Here is a 22,682-nt window from a genome sequence, read left to right as displayed (position 1 = left end):
CCATGGTGACACCCCCCAGGCCCAGACACCCTGCAAACTTTTCAAACTTTTATTAAATACAAAAACCCTGGTCTCTACGACCGAACGCTGCATTCAACGTACGCTCAAAAAAAGGGTCAGACATTCAAATGTACAAAAGTCGCCGGTGCCCCCCCCGGCATGCTGCCCTGCTCCCAGCCCCACTGTTCCCGGCTCCCCGCGGGGTGTGGGGTGGTACTGGGGCTCCCAGCCCCCTGGAGGGGCACAGGGCTCCTGCCCCAGCCTCTCCTGTCCACAGTCCCCCTACCCCAGGTCAGGAAGGGGGAAACTGGAGAAGGGTAAGACCCCCAGTGGTCTCCAAACTGCCTGTGGGGAGCCATGGGGCAGCCCCTGCTGCACCAGCCCCCACCAAGAGGAGCTGAGGGCGTTCAAATCAGCCCCATGCCCCAAAAAAGTGGGAAAGGTGGGTGAGGGCGGGCGCAGACAGAGGGGCTGCACACACACGCGACATCTGCCTTTGGGGACGGGGGACAGGATACATCTGTCACCCCCCAGCCCTCGGGGAACTGAGGCACAGCGAGGGGCATTCGCTAACTGGAGGTCTCTGTTTGGCAGAGCTGAGACAGGGCCCGGCTCTAAGCACCAGACTAAAGCAGAGGAAGACAGCGAGCCATGTCTGCGTGCCCAGCAGTGCAGGCAGCACCCTCGCCCTGATCCTGCCTGCTTGAGGGGGCCTGGGCTGCTCCCACCCCGTTCCGGGGCAGCAACAGCTCCAGCGCTGGTGAAGGGGGAAGCCTGCACCCCGCTTCTTGCAGCACTGGTGAGGACCCCTCCAGCTCTCCCAGAGCAGTAGGATCTCACCCTCCCCGCCCGGGGCGCAAGCAGGAGGTGGCGCAGGCAGAGGGCTCCTTGCCAGGGTTGGGGCTGCCCCCTCCCTCTGTGCCAGGAGCCACACGCGGGGCAGCCGGGCTTGTCCGCCAACACACCGAGTATGGGGCGGGGGTCCTGCAAACACACTCGTGGGGGTGGGGGAACAGAGAAATCCTGGGGAGCAAGGGCGGGCTGGGGGGGCGGCCATCTCCAGAAGGCAGCAGAGTAGGCAGAAAACAGCCCCACCCAGTCCTGGCTCTCGAGCCGGGGCAAACCCCAGCGTGCCCAGCCAGCCTGGGCACAGAGCCGGCTCCCAGCGGCTCTGCCGGCAGGGCGAGCGCTAGCCCCGGGCCAGGCGGGGGGGCGGCCTGCCGATCTCCACCGTGATGTTGGTGTACATGGGCTGGCGTGAAACCTCCACCAGCCGGTACTGCAGCGAGCTGATCCCGTCCCGCTTCATTGTCATTTTGGTGTTCTGGATCTTGGTGAATCTGGTGGAAACGGGAGCGGGATGAGGTTGGAGGGAGCTGGGGGGGGCTGCCATAGCGCCGGCAGTGCCGGACCTCCATGTAGGTGAGCAGAGCAGGAGAGCCAGTGGCCAGAGGTGGCCCAGCGATGGCCCGGTGTCCCGGCTGCCCAAACCCCTGAGGTTCACTCACCTCTGCGGGTTGGGCTCGTTGTGTTTATCACGTTCGTGCTTGATCATGCGGTACCTCCCGATGCGGATGTCGGGTCTCGACACCTTCATGCCATTCAGGGAGATGCTGTGGGCCAAGAGCAGAGAGGGATCAGTGTGTGGGCACCAAGGTGGGAAATTCCCCAGCGCAAAGACCTACGGGGTCAACCCCCAGCCCAAATAAACCCGTGCCCGGTAAAGAGGTCTGTGCCAAGCCAAGCTGAGCAAAGCCAGGTCATGGCTGAGCCGGTGCTACAACCCAGGATGCCGCATGTCCCACGGCAGAGCGTGCCTAAAGCCCCACTCCCGCCCGGTGACCTCTGGCTCCGTGGTCAGCAGCTGCAGTCAGCCCCTGCTGTTTACATTCCCCACATGCCAGTGGCCAGCCCATCCCTCGGGGCCCTCCCCACATGTCAAGGGCTGCCTGAATCTCTCTGAGAGTTCCACAATGCTGCTTGCTCCCTATCCTGAGCCCTCGGATGGAAAGTGTGACTGTGCCCGTGGCACGTGCGATGACGGTTTTGCTTGCCTGGCCAACATGGGCTCATCGTGCACCACCAGCCCAGGCACTGTGATGGGGGAACCCGTGGGAGATGAGGCAGCAGCCGCCTCGCTCCAGCACCCAAGCACCCAACGCAGGGGGTGTGTGAGGGGACCCGGCGCCAGCTCTGTGCATGGCTGTGCTGCGGCCTGCCGGCTGCCAGCAGAAATGCCTGTTAGGCTGCTGCACGGCTGCCATTGAGACGCTTCCAGGCTTTGCATCCCAGCCCTGGATGCTTCCAAGTTTAGCAACCCGGCCCTGGCCTGGAGCAGAGCCCACCGGTGCAGTTCATACCATGGCAGGAGGGGGACAGCTCGCCTACACCAGGGGTGGTTCAGCCACAAGGAACGCACATGGGTGGCCCCCAGCCCCCCCAACACCCTGAGAGGGGCTAGTTCAATCTGTGAGGGTCACCAGTCCTCAAGTTGGAGGGTAATTAAATCCCTCCCTGCCATGTGGCATGCCCCATGCACGTGCCCCGCAAAACCGGGAACCCCGGTAGTGGTCAGGGTGCCAGGGGAGAGCGGGGACCCCCCCAGAACAACCCAACCAGCTGGTGCTGGTGAGGGGTTGGCACCTACCGGTTAAAGATGTCATCATCCTCTCCTCCCCAGCCCCAGTACTCATTGGGAAAGCCATTGATCTTCAGAAACTGGGACTTGCTCAGCCCAGAAACACCACCAAAGTAGCCAGCGTAGGGCAGCCTGTGGGGTGAAAGCAAACAGCTCAGCCCCCAGGGACAGGCAGGGATGGGTGTCAGCCCCACCTGGACCCCCAGGGACAAGCACCAGCCCTCCCCTGCGTCACCAACCTACACATGGCTCTGCGCTCTCTCCCATCCCATGTCCACAATTCAAGCCAGTTGGTGCTCCCAGCATCATCCCAGCCCGGCCCAGGGAAACACCCCAGCCCCACAGAGCACCCACCTGAACCCAAACTTGTCCATGCCAACAGCAAAGTGCCGTGGCTGCTCATAGCAGCGATAGAGGTTGCGGTCGTCCATGGGGATGAGGTCCACGTCGCTGAAGATGAAGCAGTCATACTCCTCGTCATCCTTGAGGGCCTCCAGGAACCCCACGTTGAGCAGCTTGGCCCGGTTGAAGGTGTCCTCACCGAACTGCAGGGCAGAGCTCAGCAATGCCCACCCGTCTAACCAGCCCCACCAACCCCTTGCCCCTGCCCCCTCACCTGGTTGATGATGTAGATGCCGTAAGCCACCTTCTGCCGGCGCAGGATGGGGTGCAGGTAGTGCAGCCAGTACTTGAGGTGGTGTTCGCGGTGCCGGAAGGGGATGAGGATGGCCACCTTCTGCCGGGGCAGGCAGTCCGGGGGGGTGTACTTGCCACCCTGGCGCACGTCAGGGTTCTCCCGCTGCACCCGCTCCATGCTCATGGGAGAGCTGAACTCGATGAGCAGGCGTCCGACTGCAAGAGGGAGGGCAGGGTGATGTCCACCAGATGGGACACGGTCTGGGTCATGGTGACCCATTGCTCCCAGCCAGGCTAGTAAGGCAAACAGTGAGGGGGATCTGCAGGGGTGACTGGCACTGCTGACGGCAGAGGATGCCCAAACCCCTTCACAAATAGGGGCAGAGAGACTGGACAAGCCACTAACAAAACCTGAAGAAACCAGCTGTCCTGGTACCAGTTCCAGGCTGGGGTTTCTCCACTGCTCCACCCCTGGGACCACCAGGAAGACATGCCCACGACCCAGGGGATGGGGATGCCACCCATGAGCCCCGTGCTGGGAGCGAGAGTCCAACTGCCCCTTCTGCTCACCCCACACATCTCACCTAAACCAGGAGGCATCTCCTGGCAGGGCTGCAAGGGCTTCTCAGTAGCAGTCTGGTTGGCACTGGGCTTGGTGCTGGGGGACGGAGCCTCAGCACCGGCTGGCCCGTAGCTGGGGACAGTGCCGTTGGGGCGGGAGGAGTTGGAGACGGGGTGGGCGCGCGAGACATTCCTGGTGTTGAAGCGGCTGAAGAAGTCCAGGTGCTGCGCGTAGACATCGAAGTAGAGGATCATGATGATGACAAAGTGGAGTAGGCAGAGCAGCAGCACAGCCTTGCAAATCCTTTCCAGGGTCACCCCCAAGAGCAGCCTGGTCATCTTCTGGGCATGGGCAGGCGGACATGTGCGCTCAGCGGGGCAGGGGGGACGGCTCCAGCCACGGTCCCGATCCTGCCGAGACACCCTGTGCTCAGGACACCACCAGCCTGAGCCCCCAGTCCTGGTCCGAATGACACTGAGGCAGCAGGAGCAACGCAGGCCTGGTGCAGAGGTGATGGGCTCACAGCATGGAGAGAGCTCCCCGCGGGGGACACTGCGCTCAGACCCCTGCTCTGAAGGCACAGCCGCAGAGACATGAGAGGTCCCCAGCAAGGACACAGCAAGTGTCCTCCCTGCTTTCCAAGGCCCAAGACCAGGCCAGACCCACTCCTCACCCCTGCCCCCTCCCCAGCAAGGGACAAGGTTAGCCCCACGAGTGCTGCTAAAAGCCTCCATGGAGGCTGGGCCCTTGGAAAAGGTCACACTCTCCAAACCACAGCCAGCCTGGGGTGTCCCAAGGGCACCGTGGGTGCCCCCACCAGCTCAATATCTGGTCCCCATCTTGTCCGCCCCACAACACTGCACCCCATCAGCGGCACCGAAGTGGGGCTGGCGGTGAGCGCCATGTCAGCGGGGGCCCTGCTCGGGGCACCCCGCGAGGTGAACAGCTGCACGGCAGACACCGAACCCAGACCAGCAGGGTGTCCCTGCCCCAGGGTGGGGGTCTCTGCCGCGTCCAGGGGAGTCCAGCTTACAGCCAGCGGTGCGGGTCCTCCCTCCTGCTGCCGGCACCAAGGCCCCCCGGGACTGCCAGGAGCCACCAGAAGCCAGGGTCCCCTTATCTCCCACATGACACCTGGAGCTGGGCCAGAGCCCTGCTGGGAAGGCAGCCGGGAGAGTCACCAGAGCCAAACTGTCCGGCCCTTCCCAGCCCTGGGACTGCTGGGGCTCGGGCCGCAGCACGGCCATGCATCCCCGTTCCTGCCCTGGCCCCTGCTCCGGTCCCTGCTCTCAGGGAAGCTGCTAGGACAGGGCAAGGCAACCACAAGGGACACCCACAGGGGTTCACAAGCTCCTGGGGACCCTGGGACAGTCCAGTGCTGCTGCAGGGATCCCAGGGCTCCCCAGCAGCCAGGGGCTGTGGCAGGACCCCCCGGCAAGAGCGCAGCTAGGACCTGAGGGTGCTGGCAACCAGCCCAGGGCCTGGGCCAGCCCACCAGCAGCTGCCAGCCCTGGCCAGTGGGGCTCCCCGGGGAGCCGCAGGGCACCGAGTCGGCAGTGACGGCAGCACCGGCTGGGAGCAGGGATCGGTGCCAAGGTGTGGAGCAGGACCCCCTGCCCAGCCCCACTCTGGCTGCCCTCTCCCAGCCGCAGGGCTGGCCCTGGCAGGCTGTGGGGTGCTGGCACGAGCCCACGGCAGGCAGAGAGGTACTGGAAAAGGCTCTGAGCCCAATACCCCAGCTGTGTCCACCCTCTTTCTCCACAGGATGCAGAGCGGGGTCCCCGTGGGCAGAGGTCTCCTAGCACGCACGAGCACCCCAGTCCCTCACCCTCTTGTTTTCTCCTAGAAAGTCGCTCTCTGGAAGAAGCCAGCTTTGCCGTTATCTCCCAAACCTTCTCACAGTCACAGTGCCCTGTCACCTGCACAACCCTTGATGTTGCGAGCTGATTGCGCCCAGACCCTGCCAGAAACCCTCCCCAAAAAACCTCACAGCACATGGAGGGGCAGCGTCTCCACAGACAGGTGGGGAGGTGCTAGGGAAAAACAAGAGTGTGGTTTAGGGACCCTTCAGCAGGGCGGTCCATGAGGCGAGTAGAACGCGATGCTCCATGGGAACAAAAGCGAAGCACTCCATCGATCGGCAGCCACGGGATGCCATGAACATGAGTGGGCTTAAAAGCACCTGCTAAGCTGGGGACAACGAAATACAATGTTATCCCCGTTAACACCACAGCATTTTTGCACGGTGTGAGAGCCTGAAAGCAAGGTGGGGTTGGGTAGCTGGTCCCCAGGGGTTCACCCCAGTGTGGTGTGTGCCATGGGGCCGGTGATGCTTGTTTTGGAGGGGATGCTCGTCCCTGCGGGCTCCATCCTTGTTCCTGCAGGACATTCCTGGGCTGGAGAGGGGAGGCATGGGGGGAGCCAATGGTAGCCAGCAAAGGTGGCTCCAGGGCCATCGGCTCCCCCCGCACCTCCCCTTTCCCAGCCAAAAGCAGGGCGAGGGGGCACGTTCAGCTCAGCCAAGCCCCCCTGATTTTTTCCCAGTCCCCAACACACACACAAACTTGTTTAAAAAAGGGAAACAACGCCAAAAAGAGGCTTTTTCCCGAGTCGGGGCGGTGCCACCCATAAGCGACCGGGATCGCATCCCCCTGGGTCGCATCCCGGGGCCACCCCGGGCCTCCCCCACCCGGCCAGGCCTGTCCGCGCCGCTCTACTCACCGCGGCCTCGGGGCTGCCGCGCCGCCCCGGCGCCGGTCAGCGGCCCCCGCCGCCTCCTCCTCCTCCAGCCCCGGCCGCCGGCCCGCGGGCTCCCATGCCCGGGGCTGCGGGGGGGCCCAGCCGGCCGGGCCGCCGCACTACCGAGAACCGCAGGGAGACGGGGCCGCGCCCGCACGCCGGCTCCGCCCGCCGCCGCCGCACCGGGCGGGGCCGCCGCCGCCGACCGCCCCGCGCTCCGGGGCCGCGCTGCCGCCGGGCGAGGGCAGTCCCGCGGGGACCGGGACCGGGACCCGGCGGATGCGGCTCCCCCGGGATGCTCGATGCCCTCAGCCCCTGGCGCCAAGCCTGGCACCGGGGACTCTCCGCGCACCCCCGGGGACACTGGGACAGGGTCTGCCGGTGTTTCTTCCTTTCCGCTGCGTTTTCAGCAGCGCTTTCGCTGACCCACCCCGGGCAACTCCCGTGTCTGCGAGTGTTGGTGCTGGCTCAGCACCCATCACAACCTATTTGTGGCTCCTTTCTCCCCCTCTTCCATGTTTCTCGGTGTTTCCTAGCAATGAGTTTCATTCTCCCAACCACAACAGCCTCACTGAAATATCTTGGGCTAGTCCCACTGTGAGTTGGGTCCACCACAAGTAATTTTTGCACTGTCCGCAGCCTTCCCCTTCTTGCCAGCCACCCCACAGCATCCGTGCCTGTTTCAAGCAGCCTCTGTCCTCCGAGGCCTCTCCTCATGTCCCGTGCCTGGCTGTTTACACAAGAGAGGGCTTTCCCTCTGCCCTGCGGCAGCTCCCTTCAGAAGACAACCTTACAGCAGAGACCGGAGCAGCACCCAACCAGCCCAGCCCTCCTCCAGGCCTACAAGCAAGCCCTGCTGAAAGCTGTCCAACTTCTGCCTCCAGAGCTTGATTTGGCTCTTTGGTAGGTGGCATTTCCCCCACGAGTACTTACACGCAGTCACCAAATCATCTTCCAACTCCTGCTGCCGCCGCACCTAAATGAGACAAGGTGCAAGATGCTGGAGCCCCACTTAAGCTTTTTCTCCATGCTTGAGCAGCAGGTATGTAGCACACCCAAGTGCCTACACCTAGAACAAGGGAGTGTAGGGCATGCTTGCCTCGCCGCCGCCAGCTGCAGGAGACGGGCTGTGGGCCACCTATGCTACCATGCGATCAGCTTTGGTGAGTCTCATGTCCTCACAAGGGACCTGTGGACTAGTCTGAGCCTGTTCCCCTGCCAAAGCCATGAAACGCGCAGGTGGGACTTGGAGGGTGGAAAAGCACCTTGCAGAAGGAGATTTCTGACAGCAAATGGACTTCTATGAAGCCAGGGTAGGGTGAGACCCCTCACTGCAGGTCAAGTGGGTGAGTCTTTCAAGACAGCTGTTAACCAGGAAGATGATTAATTAATGGAGCAGTTTCTCTACCACCAACACAGGCTGTCCAGCCCCAGGCACCTCCTTCCTGACAGCAGCCCCACGAGTTCAGCGCAGGTCTGACAGGATGGCCCTGCAGCTCCCAGGGGTTTCAGACACCTCTGGCCCACAGCAGTGGCAACACCAGGGCTGGTGATACAGCGTTCATGCAGGAGGGGCAAAACTCTGCCCCCATCTGACACCCTTTCTTCTGAGCAGGGAGGGCCTGTCATTATGTGGAGTGTGCATAGCTCCTGTCACAGCCTCTAGCCCCAGAGCAGTCGGCACAGCTGGCTTGGCTTGCCTCAGCAGCCTTCCTGCACCCCAGGCTGAGGCACTGCTATCCCAAAACACACAGGGCAAGAGGGAGAGGAGCTGAGTAACCAACAGAAGCTGCTGCCCTAGTATCAAAGGCAAAAACCATCAGGCATTAATGTTTTTCCAGCTCCAGCAGCCCCATCATTGCCCCAGCCTGTTGCATCCCAGGGGGAAGAGAGAGGGATAGCTCCAAGTGTGCATCCGCTCTGACATAGCACTAACAGCACCAAGGGATCAATGCTTCCCCTGCGCAGGTGTACTGGCAGCACAGCAGGATGAGAGCCTTGTGCTGGGTACAGCAGACTGCAGAAGTATCAGCTCCAGGCTCTCTGCAGAGCGGAGGCAGCGGGACCATGTTGTTCCCTTCCCCCAAGCCGCAGAAGAGCTGCCGGCCCAGCTGTCCACAGCCGGCTTCCCCATGCTGTATTACTGTAGGCAGGGAGAGGGAAGCAGAGCCAGCACAAAGTGTCCCCACCCCTGGGACCTCTGCCAGGGCCCCCCAGGACGGAGGGACACTGCAGACTGGAGGGCCCTGGCAACCAGCAGCACCTGCCCAGGTGGCAGCACCCAGCCAACAGTCACACAAGGCAGCTGCTGGCTGGAAGGCAGATTTGGAAAGGGCAAAAGCTTTACTCCTCTGCCCTTCTGGTGCTCCCCAGCTGCACAATGGGGACACTGTGTATGTTCCCTCTGCGCTAAATTACCTGGATGGGAGCCAAAAGGCCCAAACCAGCTTGTGCCTGTGCCTTGTATGGGGCAGTGCTGGTAGCAGCCTGGTAGAGGCAGCGCAGAGCTGCCTGCTCCCTGCTCCAGCAGCCTCCTACCTGCTCTGGGCAGCAAAGCGGGGAGCTGTGTGTTCCCACAGCCCAAACAGCACAGGCTGAGCACGCAGCAAGGTTCACTCCGCACAGGGAAGACACCTCCAGGCTGCTGGAGTCAGGCAGGGACTTTGCCAGAGGCATGAAGCAGCATCTCCAAGCAGGGGGTCAGTCCTTTCTCTCTGCAAACCTCCCTGGCACACAGCAGGCAGAGGAAGAGCTGCATTCTTGGACGAGAACCATATTTATTTCACGGACACAGAATTGCACTGGTGGTTGATTCTACACACACCGGGGACACACAGCAGCGGGGCCCTGTGGGCTGGGCCAGGCTGCTGGGGCAGAATTCACACAGAGAAATTTGTTTCTTCCGAAGGGCCGATCAATCGGCAGGACGGGGCTCCACACAGCTGGGCAGCTCCCACCCCAGTCAAGGATAGAAACATTAAATAAGTATATACAGCACCTCTTGGGGCGGGCTGGAACAGGCTGGGTGGAACAGGGCTCAGTTGCCCATTTTTACTTTAGATGTCTGGAAAGAAAGAAGAGAGGTTAGGCCATGCCCCATAAACCCTGGTCCAGCACCCCAGTCCCACCCAAGCACACCAGAATCATCCAGAAGCTGCAGACAGCTTATCAACCCCACCAAGAGCACATGAGCATCACACAGGGTACACCCAAGGTGACACCCTTGGTGATGGTTGCTCAGAATGGCCATCAAAAGAGTTCGCACTGCTGCAAACAGGCACAGTATGCTGTGGGGAGAGCTGTGACAGCCCTGCCCCAATGCAGAGGATATTGCTGGAGCCCTGGTGTGTCCCCCCAGAGCTGAAGAGCACACAGGGTGACATGCACCTTGTGCTTACATAAGCCTGTTGGCGCAGGAGGCACATACCTGCAGAATAGCAACGATGACTCCAAACAGCCCGATGGCACTGCCAAAGATCTCCACGATCAGGATCTTGACGAAGAGGCTGGGGTTTTGGGCATCAGCCAGGGCAGCCCCGCTGCCCACAATGCCCACACACACGCCGCAGAAGAGATTGCACAACCCCACAGTCAGGCCAGCCCCAAACATGGAGAAACCTGTGAGAGAGGAATGCTGCAAGAGCAGGGGGTAACCCCCTTCTACTTGCACCCAGGGCACACTGCAGCACCTCTGCCTTGAGGTGACAGAAGCCCCAGAGTTGCCAAGCACCAGCAGTGTCCTCCTGTTTGGGGAGCAGGGCTGCTCCAGAGTTCCCACAGCACCAGGCCAGCCTGTGACAGCAATCTGCTGCCGCCTAAGCGAGGAGCATTGCTGCTGTCAGGCAGCACAGCCCAGTTGGGTGCAGGAGATCATCAAGAAAGCAACTAAAAAAGGCTGCTTTTTGGCAGAAGAGTCACATGTCCTTCACACACCTGCAGCAGGCCATGGGTGGGTCAGAAGGCAGTGGTCAGGGTGTGGCAATGCTCACAGTGATGGCACCAAACACCGAGCAGTCCTTACCTGCATGGTAGTTCCTGGCTCCAATCTCCTCTGGGGTGACTCCAGAGAAAGGCTGAGAGAAAGCACAGGGCCTGCGTTACTGGCAAGTCTGTGACCTTAGGGAGAGGTACCTGTCCCCAGTACAGCATGAGGCAGCCACATTTTGGCCAGAGCTTGCCCCCAACTCCATGTTCATCAGTGGCTTCATGACATCTGTCTTATGTGTGCTCTCCAACCCACTCTCCAGTGTGGACAAGGGCCACTGCACAGGCCACCAGCCCAGCGGCTCCAAGAGCCACAACAGTGTTCAAACTCCCCAGAGGGCCACCACTCACAACGTTGGCACATGCCTGGCTGCCCGTCCCCACTGTGGCCCTGAGGCCAGCTCAGGATTGGCAGGGCAGCCCAGGTCCTGCCGTACCTCAGCCATGTTACTGATGACAATCGCCATGATGATCCCGTAGATGGCCACAGCCTCACAGAAGATGATGCTGTGGGAGAAAGGCAAAGTCTAAGCACAGTGCCCTACCCCAAGCAGCCCCCCATCACTTCATGCCCAGCCAGCCAGCAGCCAGGCCCCTCCATGGCCATATCTGAGCCTGCCCCACTGCTGCCAAGGGCAGAAAAACAGCCCAGTCAACGCACTGCTTTCCTCTCAAATAAGGCACAGCCACCAAGGACAAAGGCCAGGTGCTGGCTTTGCTGTGCTACCTGAGGAAGCTGCGATGACCCTGTGGGAGGCAGGCCCGGGGAGCCCTGTCCTCCACCAGCCCCTTTCTGCTCCTTCAGGGAAGGGCTGTGCAAGGTCTGGCCAAGGGAACCCTCACTGAGGGCAGGAAGTGTGATCTCAGGGTGTTTGTTTTGAACACACTGAGCTATTCACTGCATGAATATCACACAATGACTCTTCAAAGCAGCACTCTGGCTCCTTTAGGGCTCTTTGTTTTGAAAGCAAACAGCATCAGCAGCTCAGCAAGCAGCCAGCAGCACCCAGCTAGAGACAGGAGCCTCTGCACCGGGCTGGGTCCTGCCCGCTGGGGCGCGGCACCAGCACTAACCCCAGGTTTGTACTTACCTGACCAGGTTCTTGGTTTTGATCCGAGGGGCTTTGACTCCACCACCAATGATGCTGGAGCCTGTGATGTAAATCCCCCTGTGGCAGACAAGGGTGGTTGGTGGAGGGTCTGGCACTCGCTGAAGGATTCAATAGGGAAATCAGGATCTTCCAGCTTAGCAAAGAATCGGGCATGCAGCTGGGGGACACTGTGGACTCTGCCTGTCCACCCCTAGGATACAAGGGGTGGCAAGCTCTGCCAGCTACACCAGCAGAACTGCTGAGGCACATGAGCAATCACTGCACAGCCTGCTCTGACATGTACAGCTTCCAGAAAGCCAGGGACATTCCTGCTTCTCCACTGCCATTGCAGCCCATGAGGTGGTCTGCCCAGAGATCCCCCAGGAGTGCAGCAACTCAGCACCACTGCTGCAGCAACTCAGCACCACTGCTGCAGCAACTCAGCACCACTGCTGCAGCAACTCAGCACCACTGCTGCAGCAACTCAGCACCACTGCTGCAGCAACTCAGCACCACTGCTGCAGCAACCTACCCAGCCCCACATCCCTGGATGAACACACTGCTCTGCCCCTGCCTTGGGAAACCAGAGTATATGCACAGCTACCAAGACGGGACAGCAGGAGCCTGGTGAAGAGGCAACCCCACTCACCAGGCAGCTCCCACCACAGACAGGGAGATGGCCAGGCCGATGCCCAGGTTGCACCACATGAAGGGGGAAGTCTCCGTGAGGAACCTGGAGAGGAAGAAATGCCCTGAGTTAGCACACAGCCTGAGCCCCCTTCGTCACAGTGCACAGCCCTACAACAGGTACCCCTACCCCATCATGCAGACTGAGAAGGGCTGGGCACTGCCAGACAGTGGGACATGAGAGCCTAGACCTTTCTCCCAAACCTCCACTGTGAAGGGGAAGCCTGGGCTGGGAAAGGGGATGGGCTGGAATAGTGACAGCAGCACCATGATGCCATATGGAGCCAGCCACATGTACACGTGGGCTGCATCTATCCCATCTCATGGGAAGCAGAGGCCCCGCTCACTGTAGCTCTTATTCCCATTATGCAGTGACCACTGCTTGTCACTTAAAAGCAAACACTGCTCCCTGCCAGGCACTGCTAACACCAACCAACTCCTCACATAGCCCTGAGGATGCTGCTATTTAAAGGGAACTCACCAGGCCACATCGAAGCGGAAGCCCAGATCAAATATCGTGTAGCAGATCCCTGGAAAGCAAGAGCGACACAGGAACTTTCAGAGAGGTACCAGCTACTGGCTCAGCGCTGCTGCAGGAGGGTGACTGAGACGACTGGCTCAGGTGTACAGAGCTGTGGAACAGGATGTGCCCCTCAAAGTCCAGCCCCAGCAACCCCAATGCCCTCATATGAGTGCAGGACAGAAACAGCCTGAACCTGCCATACTCCTGGATGCCACCCTGGTCTTTGCCCAGAAGAGGACTGCTGTGGTTGTCACACTCATTTTCTGTTGTTCCCTGATTATGCTGAGTGTCCACAGGCCGTGCTGGGCTGCAGGAGCTCAAGAGCCACCCACAGCCCTATGCTCCAGCACAGTCCCCATCCACATCACACGACGGCTCAGCCCCGTTGGAAAACCACGGCACCGAGTGACCAGCCGTGAGTTCTCTCTCACACAGGAGGCGAGAGGTGTGAGGCTGCGCCCTGACTGATAATCACATGCTGCTCTATCACCATCTCACCAGCGCTAGTGCTGCTCCCTAGGAGTCCATCAGCACTAGAAGCTTCAGTTTCTCTCCAGCACCCTTATTTCCAAGGCTGTGGATATTCAAAACACACCTGCTGACCTCAGCGTTTCCCCCAAGGTTAGTAATTTCCAGAGGGATTTGTACTCCAACACAGGCAGCAGACACCAAAGCACAGCCCTGAGAAACTCAGAAAAGCTCTTCCTTTCCAGGGAGGGATTACATGGACAGCTCACCCTGCTGTACCCTGAGTGCTCCTCTCCCGTACTGAATCACAGCCAGGAGTCACACCCAGCAGCCCCGCGCAGCTGGAGCAGACACAGGTGCTCGAACCAAAACCCTGCCTTACTCTGAGCTCTGAGCTCGGCAGCAGGAAGGCTGGCTGCAGACCAGAAGAGACACTCGCTCTTTGCATAACTGGCATCGCACAGCTGGAAAAGAGAAAGACCTGGCCCTAAGGAACAGATAAGCCCAAGCAGCACGGCATTGCCTGTTCCACAGCAGATAAAGACGGACAGCTCTTTGTCATTGCTGACTAGGGCCAGCAGCTGTGTGACACCAACCCCATGTATGGCTGGAAAGAGGAAACAGGAGACTCCTGAAATGCTAAAAAGCAGTAAAGGGGCCATTACATGTGTCCTGCTGCTCCCTTCCCTCTGGAATCACAGCGCGGAGGCCGGGGTGATGGCAAGCCAGCGCTGTGCCCAGCAGCAATACCAGGGTAGGACAAGGTACCCCAGGTTGGCAAAGCCCTTCCCTGCCCACAGCCAAGACCTGAGGACAACTCATCCTGTGAGAGCCACGGTGCTACAGCAAGGGAGGCCTGCCAGCCTCATAGCAGGGATGTTCCTATTGTCTCTGTGTGCTAAACCCCTCCACACGCAACTCAGGGCTCAGTACCTCACACATGCTGCCAGGTGAGCAGGCCCTAAAATGGGAAGTAGTAGTATCAGTCACTCCTACCCCCCTGCAGAATCACAGTGTCCCTCTCCACTGTAGCAACACACACACACGCAAGGAATGGTGGCACCACGGCCAGCGAGCGCAGAAGGAGGCTGCACCCTGGTCCGCACACCTGGTGACCTTCAGGGATGATCTCTACGGTGCCAGACCCAGCCAGTCTGGGACTTGTGTTTTGGCTTTGCTGCTTGGCTTGTGGAGCAGGAACTGAACCCTGCCAGCCTCAGCTGCCCCCACTCCCCAGGGGTGGTGAAAAAGAGCTACAGCCAGCTCAGGGCAGATCCTTGAGGCACCTTCCACCTCCGCAAGAACAGATGGAGCCTTGGATTTCATATACAAAAGAAACAGGGTGGAAGACGCTTTCCTGTGAGCTCTGGCTCCCAGCCCTGCAGCCAGAAGGACAGAAAAGAGCCGGAGCTGCAGGATGGGAGCACCAAAGCAGGGCTCAGGACAAGGAGGGAAAGCACAAAGAGACACCCGTGCAGAGTGAGACCACTTCCTTCTCACTCCTTCTCTGAAAAGGGATTGCAACAGGGCAGGGGAAGTTAAAAGCATCTGGACTCAGCTCATCAACATTTTCCAACGGTCTCAAGCCCACAGCGTGTGGCTGCACTGGTGCAAGCTGCATGATTCAGAGAGCCCAGGAAGGCAGCCCTGGGCCCAGGGAACACGAGGGACTGAGACACCCTCAGCTTCTGACCTGGCTTCTCCCCTCACTCAAACGCTGAGGCAAAAGCCAACGTCCCACCAGCCTCTGCCTGGCTTGTGGCCACCTCACTCTGTGCTGAAAGACGAAATAACCAGCAGCTCCAGCAAAAAATCCTCCCGCTACCCCTCGGAGTCAGCGTTAAAGCCACCCTCAGTGCTGCTGAGCCTGACACCATGGGCAGCAGCGCCTCGGCTGCCACGGGCTGCAGCACAGCTGTGTGCCAGCTCTGCACCCACCCGCACAACCCTGCACGTTTCCTTATGCCGCCACAGCCTGGCAAAGCAGGAGGGCGATCTCCTCTCTGCGGGAGACATCAGCTGTCGCAGCCTGAAAAACCAGGCACCTGCCTTTACCCTCCCTGACCCACCAAATGCAAACACAACCCTTATCTGCCACCGGCGCTTTGCTACCCCCGCACACACAGAAAGGGATCAACCAGACGGGCTCAGGAGCGCCGAAAGCTGCGCGTCCAACAGCGGCTGATGGATACGTGGAGCTGCTGGGGGGCTGAGCCCTCCGAGGGAGCCGCTCGGGGGCGATGCCCAGGCTGAGGAGCCCACAGCAGCGCTCCCGGCATCAGCCGCGGGGGATCTCACAGCCCCGCAGGGAAGCAGCCAGCGGGGGCACCCGCCGGAGCGCCCGCCGCAGCCTCTCCTCACGCCCGGAGCCCCGGCCCCCCGGTCCCCGGCCCCCCGGTCTCGGCCCCCCGGCCCGCACTGACCGACGCCCAGCAGCGTTGTCCAGAAGGCCAGGCCGAGCCCCGAGTACAGCAGCGCGAGCCCCGTCATGGCGGCGGCGCGGAGCGGGACGGGACGGAGCGGCGGACACCGGGCCGGCCGGGCGCGGGCGCGTCACCTGACCCGCGCGGGGGCACGTGAGCGGAACCGCAGCGCCCGAGCGGAAAGGGAGCGACGCCTCCGCCCCCGTCGCGCCCGCTTATTGGCTGCCCGGCGTGCGCTGCCGCGCGGGAACTACATAAACCAGAATGCAACGCGACCGGCGCCTCTTGCCATTGGCTGTCCTTCCCCTCTCCGCCCTGCCGTGAAGGGTGATAGGCCCCGCTCCGTCAGGGGCGGGATTTCCGGGAATGGAGAGGGTGGTGCCGCGTTTTCATTGGTCGGCTCTGCGCCCCAGCCCGGAAGCGGGTGTTCCGCGTGGCGGGCCGGACCCCCGGCCCCGCGGCGCCATGGCAACGGCCTTCAGCAGCGACGGGGCGGCCGCGCTGCGGCGGGAGCTGCGCCCGGAGCTGCGCCCGTCGGCGGCGCCGCGGGGGGACCTCGACGGCTTCTACGAGATGGGCCGGGCCGCCGCCTTCGTGCGGGGTGGCGGGTTCCGCAAGGTGAGCGGCGCCGGCGGCGGAGCGGGGCCGGGGCCGGGGCCGCCCGTGCCCGGCGCCTCACTCCCTGCTCCCCGCAGGTCGCCCTCCAGTTCCCGGACGAGCTCCTGGCGGACGCGGCGGCGGTGGCGGCGCGGATGGAGGCGGAGACCGGGGCCGAGATGTACGTCCTGGGAGACACCACGTACGGCAGGTCGGTGCGCGGCCGCGGGGCGTCGGAGCTGCCCGGGCTGGGACAGCGGCGCGGGGAGCGGGGCAGCTGCGCGGTGCCGAGCCCGCCCGACCCGGCTCCTCCCGCCCTGCAGCTGCTGTGTGGACGAAGTGGCCGCCGAGCACGCGGGCGCCGGGGCGGTGCTGCACTACGGCCGCGCCTGCCTCAGCCCCTGCGGGAAGCTGCCGGTGCTGCACGTCTTCGGGCAGGAGCCGCTGGACGTCGGGTGTTGTGCAGAGGCTTTCCGGGAGCTCCACCCCGACCGGCAGAGCCGCGTGGTGGTGCTGAGCGATGTGGTCTATGCCCATGCGATGGGTGAGTGCTCCGGGGAGGGGAGGGGTCTGTGCTGCTGTTCTGAGCGCTGCCGGGGGAGGGGCAGCAGCAGGTGGGCACTCCCCAGACACCTCAGGCTTGATTTCTGTCCTCCCTTCCCCGCGAAGCAGCTGTCCCGCCTTTGTAAGGCAGGTCTGTGGGCGTGTGCTCCCAGGCAGTCAGCAACAGGACAAGGGGGCATGGGCTTCAACTCTGCCAGGGGAAATTTAGGCTGGATATTAGAAAGAAATTCTTTACAGAGAGAGTGGTCAGGCATTGGAACGTCTGCCCAGGGAGGTGCTGGACTCACCGGCCCTGAAGGTTTTTAAACTGAGATTGGACATGGCACTTAGTGCCATGATCTAGTAAATGGACTGAAGTTGGACCAAGGGTTGGACTTGATGATCTCTGAGGTCTTTTCCAACCCAGTCGATTCTGTGATTCTGTTTCAGTCACACTCCTCTCTCTGCAGGTGAGCTGGAGCAGCAGTTGTGCCCCGAGTACCCCAATATCGTCTTCTCCAGGGTGGTTTGTGGGGGCCCTCCTGGCCCCGCGCTGCCTGGGGAGGTGCGGCAGTTCGGTCGTCAGTTCCTGGTGGAGGCACCGGGAGGGCTGCAGGATTACGCCATGTTCTACGTGGGAGCTGAGGGCCTGGCCCTCACCTGCTTCATGCTGACCTGGAACCGCTGCCCCTTCAGCTCCTTTGACCCCGCCACTGGCTGCGGCCGCCGGGAAACACTCAATGTCAACAGGGCGCTGATGCGACGCCTCTACCTGGTGGAGCGGGCCCGGGATGCCCGGGTAGTGGGCATTCTGGTGGGCACTCTCGGCGTGGCGGGCTACTTGGCTGTACTGCAGCACCTCCGTGAGCTTCTGCGCCGGGCCGGCAAGCGCAGCTACACACTGGCCGTGGGGAAGCCGAATCCCGCCAAGCTGGCCAACTTCCTGGAGGTGGACATCTTCGTCCTGGTGGCCTGTGCTCAGAACTCCCTGCTGGACTCCAGTGACTTCTACCGGCCTGTGGTGACGCCCTACGAGCTGGAGTTGGCCTGTAACCCGGCTCGGGAGTGGACAGGGAACTACCTCACTGACTTCCGAGACCTGCTGCCAGGTAACAGCTGGAAAACAGCTGCCTAACACCTGATCAGGGCATGTCCTGCCCTGCTCGCTGCCTTGAGGCCACGGTTGCCCTGGCTCTGTGCTGATCAGAGGATTGATGTGAACACCAGGCTAATGTTACTGTTTCTTGGCAGGTGCCTGTGCTCATGTTGAGCTCCCACCGGCCGTCCCTGCAGCAGAGGCTATTCCTGACATCTCACTGATCACCGGGGAGATGCGTGCTACCCAACTCTGTGACCCCCCAGCCCCCCAGCTGCCGCCCAGCACTGCCCTGGCCTGCAGGGACCAGACACGGGCCCTCATGGAGATCAGCCCTGCTGGTTTGTGATGTGGTTTCGCGGTGGGGCTGAGCCCTGGTGCAGGGGCAGTGCCACCCCCTGCTCCCAGTAACGATGCCCTTTCTCTCTCCTCGCAGCCTCCTTCCTGGAGTCCCGCAGCTGGCGGGGCCTGGAGCAGCAGCTGGGGCAGACACCTGTCTCCAAGGCTGTGCAGGGCCGACGAGGGATTGCCATTGCCTACGAGGATGAGGGGCACCAGCAACCCTGATTCGGCAGGAGCAGGGCCATGTGGGGGCCTGGGCATTGCCTGCAACTGGTGTTTGGACCTGTGTGGGTCTCAGAAGGATCTGGACTTGCTGCCAGCTGACCCCACACCAGATGCAGCCTTGGGTCAGTAGCACTGCGGTGAGAGAGCGGGAGTTGCACGTGTGCTCAGGGATGCCTGCAGCAGCCTGGGGCTCATGGCCAGGGCAGCAGCAGGGCCAGGAGAGGTGCTTAGCTCAGACCTGGCCAGCTTTGGGCCCAAGTGGGAAAGGTCACAGCTTTGCTTGAGCTGATGGCACTAGGACTCGAGGCTCGTGTGGGCTCCTGCTGATAACTAAAGCTGAACTGAAAAGGACTTGTGAGTGAGCTGTATTCTAGAATAAAACGTGGGCTGAGGAGCATGGACAGCGGTGATACCAGTGTTGATTTGCTGGAGGGAAGGAAGGCTGTACAGAGGGATCTGGACCGGCTGGATTGTTGGGCTGAGGCCAATTGTAAGAGGTTAAGCAAGGCCAAGTACTGGCTGCTGCACTTGGGCCACAACAACCCCATGCAATGCTACAGGCTTGGGGATGAGTGACTGGAAAGCTGCCAGACAGAAAAGGATATGGGGGTGTTGGTCAAGAGCAGCTGAACATGAGCCAGTAGTGTGCCCAGGTGGCCAAAAAGACCAATAGCATCCTGGCTTGTATCAGAAATGGTGTGGCCAGCAGGACTAGGAAAGTGGTCATTACCCTGTACTGGGCACTGGTGAGGCTGCACCTCAAATCTTATGTTCAGTTTTGGGCTCCTCACTACAGGAAAGACGTTGAGGTGCTGGAGAGAGTTCAGAGAAGGGCAACAAAGCTGGTGAGGGGTCTGGAGAACACGCCTTATGAGGAGCGGCTGAGGGAACTGAGGCTGTTTAGCCTGGAGAAAAGGAGACTGAGGGGAGACCTTATTGCTGTCTACAATGACCTGAAAGGAGGTTGTAGCACAGAGTCATAGAATGGTTGTGGGTTGCAAGGGACCTTCAAAGGTCATCTAGTTCCCACCCCCCTGCAATGACCAGTGACATCTTCAGATTTGTCTGAACCTGAGGTTTTTCAGGACCTTGTGTCCTGTGCATGATGTCTCAAGGCTGACCTTTCTTTACCCAACATAGGGTGGAGTCAATGTAAAAAGTTTTGCACCACCTGTTGCTAAGCTTTTTAATTGTGTCTCTGGTTCAGAAATTAGGATAAAACAAATAAAGCTCAGTCACAGTTTATTGGATTGGGTGATTTAGATCTTCTGTTTTACCTGGGGATATTTCCAGCATGACTATGCACGTAGAGTCCCTTTGTTTCAGTGTCGCATGTGACCTGCTTTTACTGGGCCAATCCTTCTTTTAAAAAAATCAGAAATATAGCAAGAGTAAAATAGAAATTATGCTGAGCAACGTTCTCCTATCAGGAACAGATCATTTTGGGGTAGGATAATTAGTCAGCCGCAGTCTAAATGGTTTCTGTCTTAAAGGACTTCCTTCTAATATATGCTCTGTGGGTCAGAGATGTCAGTGTGGTATTATCATTCTGTCTTTGCATGTTGGTGAAACAAACCTTTATTGTACTTCAAAGGCCCATAATTATGTATTCTTTCCTTGAGCTTTGATATTTTAATAGTCAGCTGGTGAAATTATTATCTATTCTAGCCACAACGCATTTATTTATTTTGCTTGCTTTATCTTTGTTATTTCTGCGGTGGTAAGAGGCTGAGGAAGAAGCCCCCCTGCTTATTGGCAGCAGCAGAAAGCGGGAATTGAATGTACCAAGACTTTTATGTCCAGCAGCTGAAGAATGAAGCGTTTGAACTTCTTGAGCCATAACAGGACTCAGAAACCCTCCCCACAGCCAGTTCCTCTCATTTATGCTGTTCAAGAGCCAGTCTTTTCTCCCTAGCAGCAATTGATAGGACAAGAGGAAATGGTCTCAAGTTGCACCAGGAGAGGTTTAGATTGGATAATAGGAAAAATTTCTTCACGGAAAGGGTTGCCAGGATTGGAACAGGCTGCCCAGGGAAGTGGTTGAGTCACCATCCCTAGAGGTGTTTAGAAGACGTGTAGGTGAGGTTCTTAGAGGCATGCCTTAGTGACAGTGTTAGGTTAATGGTTGCAGTCTATGATCTTAAGGGTCTCTTCCAGCCAAAATGATTCTACCGTTCCAGAGTGAAAACACAGATCGTGGTGCTCACTCTGGTGTCAGCTAAAACCAGAACTGGGACCCCCAGCAATGAAACCGCATTCATAGGCTGGGCTGGGGAACTCAGGCAAAGGGGAGTGAGCAAACCCCTCCCCTGCTCTGAGGAACATCAGGGGGGTGCGCACATCCCCGGCTGCAGGGAAGAAAGACCCTGTGTTTGGTGGGGGTGGAACCTGGCCCCTTTCACGTGGGTCAGGACTGTTTAAGCGCCATGAGCTGCTCCAGGCTGGGCAGGAGAGGCAGGGGGAGCTGGGGACACTGTTTTTTGCTGTCCCCCCTGCAGCCAGCGGACAAGAGGCTTTGATTCAACCCCCTCTGCTGAGCTTCTTCCCAGAAGCAAGTGGCAGGCAAAGTCTGGGCACCGCAATAACAACAACCACAACATAGAAATATTCTTAATATAATTAGGTGCAGGGTCTCCCCCCTCCCAACCACACACGTACAAATGAGCAGGGGGCAAGCCCCCCCACCCAGCCAGCCACTGCTGCGGGCACAGGGGCAGCCTCCCCGCTGTGGGCACGGGCACCCATGGGGAAGCGCTGGGGACGGGCTGGTAGCCCAGGCATGGGGTAGCCCATGCTAGGGCAGCGTTGCCCAGGCTTCCCTCCCCGCGCTGCTGCCTCCTGCAGCCGGCACTCCCGTCCCTTGCGAGGGGGGAGCATGCTGGGGGAAACAAAGATGCTGACACCGAGATGCGGCCACCAAATCTAGCTGAGGAGCGTCCCGAGTGGGTTAATTCTAGGTGGAGGGTTATTCTACGAGCCGTACTGCAGCAGGGCGGGGGGGCTGGGGAGGCTTCCTTGCGGGTAAGAGCTGGTCAGGGCAAATTGTCCGCGGTCCTGGCCAGGTGCTCAGTAGTCTGCTGTGTACTCCGTGCCGTGCAGCCCTCGGCACAGCAGCGTGAACTCCTTCACCATCTCCTTCACTCGCCGCTTGTTCACACGCTCTCTGCTAAGACAGAGGGGACAAATATGAAGCAGGAGGGACACACCAGGCTGTGCAGGAGGGTCATTCCAATGGCATGGGGGGCACAACCAGCACAGGGAGAGGGGTGCGAACCTGAGGATCTGCTGGCTGAAGGTCTCCTTCTGCTCGGGGCTGACGCGGGCTGAGGGGAAGCCATCCTGCTGCATGGCCTCCTTGATCCAGAGGCTCAGGTAGCTGAAGCAGTGCTTGTTCAAGGCAAAGAGGATTTCTGCGAAGTGATCCATGAGACTGCGGGAGGCCTGGCCACCGATGCCCTGTCACAGAGCAGACAGACCCTGCTGACCTCCTGCCTGCACCCACCGAGGCTGCTGGGCTCTCTGCCATCAGCTCCGCCGCAATGCTGCTTAAAAATAGAGCCCAAAGCTGCCCCTGCTCTGGTGAGGAGCCCATGGTCCCGCTGTCTCTTACCTCCAGTACTGCCTGCAGCAACACCTTGCCGTTCTCGTGCACGACCTGTCCCACCGGGGCGATCTCTCCGCAGCGGGGCAGCAGCTCTGTCTGCAACACAGAACCCAGCGCACTCGAGTGAGCTCCGTGCTGCAGCGCCCCTGCCCGACCCACAGCCCCACTCCTGCCCTCCCTGCTCCTGGGGGGAAGCTGCATGATGACATGATGTGGAGTAATTACTGAAAGGGCAAATTATTGAAACTAAATACCAAGGATGCACTTATTGAGAATAAAGCTATATCCACATCTTCAGACTTCTGGGACCAGTTGATGGGCTGAGCCTGTCTTCCCCGCTACTGAGGTCCAGGAGTAATTTGGATAACTATGCCCAGAGATCACAATTACTCCTTAACTGCAAAAGCAGCATTTTGGACCGGGGGAGTTGAACCCCAGGAGAGAGATGAGCTGCTAGAAACAGCTGATTTTACCAATTTATCAGCATCTGTTCAGAAAGCAGCATTTGTTCAAGCTCTGTATGA

The 22,682-nt window shown here is 60.0% G+C and overlaps 4 protein-coding genes across 9 annotated transcripts in view; 1 reads left to right on the top strand and 3 right to left on the bottom strand.

Annotated features, from left to right (window-relative positions):
• Positions 1 to 35: 35 nt before the first annotated feature.
• B4GALT2 (beta-1,4-galactosyltransferase 2) lies at positions 36 to 6,715 on the bottom strand. The gene is made up of 7 exons (XM_080348620.1): positions 6,558 to 6,715; positions 3,859 to 4,246; positions 3,255 to 3,490; positions 2,993 to 3,183; positions 2,648 to 2,770; positions 1,509 to 1,613; positions 36 to 1,340 (listed from the first exon to the last, which is right to left on the bottom strand). The coding sequence occupies exons 2-7, from the start codon at positions 4,172 to 4,174 to the stop codon at positions 1,190 to 1,192; spliced, it is 1,122 nt and encodes a 373-aa protein (XP_080204746.1). The 5' UTR covers positions 4,175 to 4,246; positions 6,558 to 6,715; the 3' UTR covers positions 36 to 1,189.
• Positions 6,716 to 9,332: 2,617 nt separating this feature from the next.
• On the bottom strand, positions 9,333 to 15,888 carry ATP6V0B (ATPase H+ transporting V0 subunit b). Of its 3 annotated transcripts, none has more exons than XM_080348584.1 (8): positions 15,752 to 15,888; positions 12,819 to 12,867; positions 12,300 to 12,383; positions 11,651 to 11,728; positions 10,997 to 11,066; positions 10,597 to 10,648; positions 10,003 to 10,193; positions 9,333 to 9,639 (listed from the first exon to the last, which is right to left on the bottom strand). In XM_080348584.1, exons 1-8 carry the CDS (start codon positions 15,816 to 15,818, stop codon positions 9,613 to 9,615), a joined length of 618 nt encoding a protein of 205 aa, XP_080204710.1. In that variant the 5' UTR covers positions 15,819 to 15,888; the 3' UTR covers positions 9,333 to 9,612. The 3 variants fall into 3 exon arrangements, with proteins under 3 accessions (XP_080204710.1, XP_080204711.1, XP_080204712.1); XM_080348585.1 differs by having other exon boundaries at positions 12,819 to 12,969; positions 15,752 to 15,881; XM_080348586.1 differs by lacking the exon at positions 12,819 to 12,867 and having other exon boundaries at positions 15,752 to 15,846.
• Positions 15,889 to 16,180: 292 nt separating this feature from the next.
• DPH2 (diphthamide biosynthesis 2) lies at positions 16,181 to 19,390 on the top strand. Its single transcript, XM_080349137.1, has 6 exons — positions 16,181 to 16,369; positions 16,447 to 16,559; positions 16,672 to 16,892; positions 17,362 to 18,000; positions 18,143 to 18,328; positions 18,424 to 19,390. Exons 1-6 carry the CDS (start codon positions 16,217 to 16,219, stop codon positions 18,552 to 18,554), a joined length of 1,443 nt encoding a protein of 480 aa, XP_080205263.1. The 5' UTR covers positions 16,181 to 16,216; the 3' UTR covers positions 18,555 to 19,390.
• A 1,763-nt stretch (positions 19,391 to 21,153) lies between these two features.
• The window catches only part of IPO13 (importin 13), a 34,511-nt gene continuing 32,982 nt past the window's right edge, over positions 21,154 to 22,682 (bottom strand). For 2 of the 4 annotated variants that reach the window (XR_013922419.1, XR_013922420.1), the window contains one exon: positions 22,182 to 22,254. Coding sequence is in view for 2 of the 4 variants with exons in the window: in XM_080348538.1 (XP_080204664.1) it covers positions 21,621 to 21,720; positions 21,829 to 22,010; positions 22,165 to 22,254 (372 nt within the window). In the remaining 2 variants the exon portion in view is untranslated. Of the gene's footprint in view, positions 21,721 to 21,828; positions 22,011 to 22,164; positions 22,255 to 22,682 lie in introns of those variants that run through there. The other 2 variants (XM_080348538.1, XM_080348539.1) reach the window with 2 other exon arrangements.

The sequence above is a fragment of the Nesoenas mayeri genome (genome assembly GCF_963082525.1).
Source record: "Nesoenas mayeri genome assembly, chromosome: 8".
NCBI lineage: Eukaryota > Metazoa > Chordata > Aves > Columbiformes > Columbidae > Nesoenas > Nesoenas mayeri.
The sequence above is the reverse complement of the archived record's forward strand: the minus strand, read 5'-3'. Positions and strand labels throughout refer to the sequence as shown.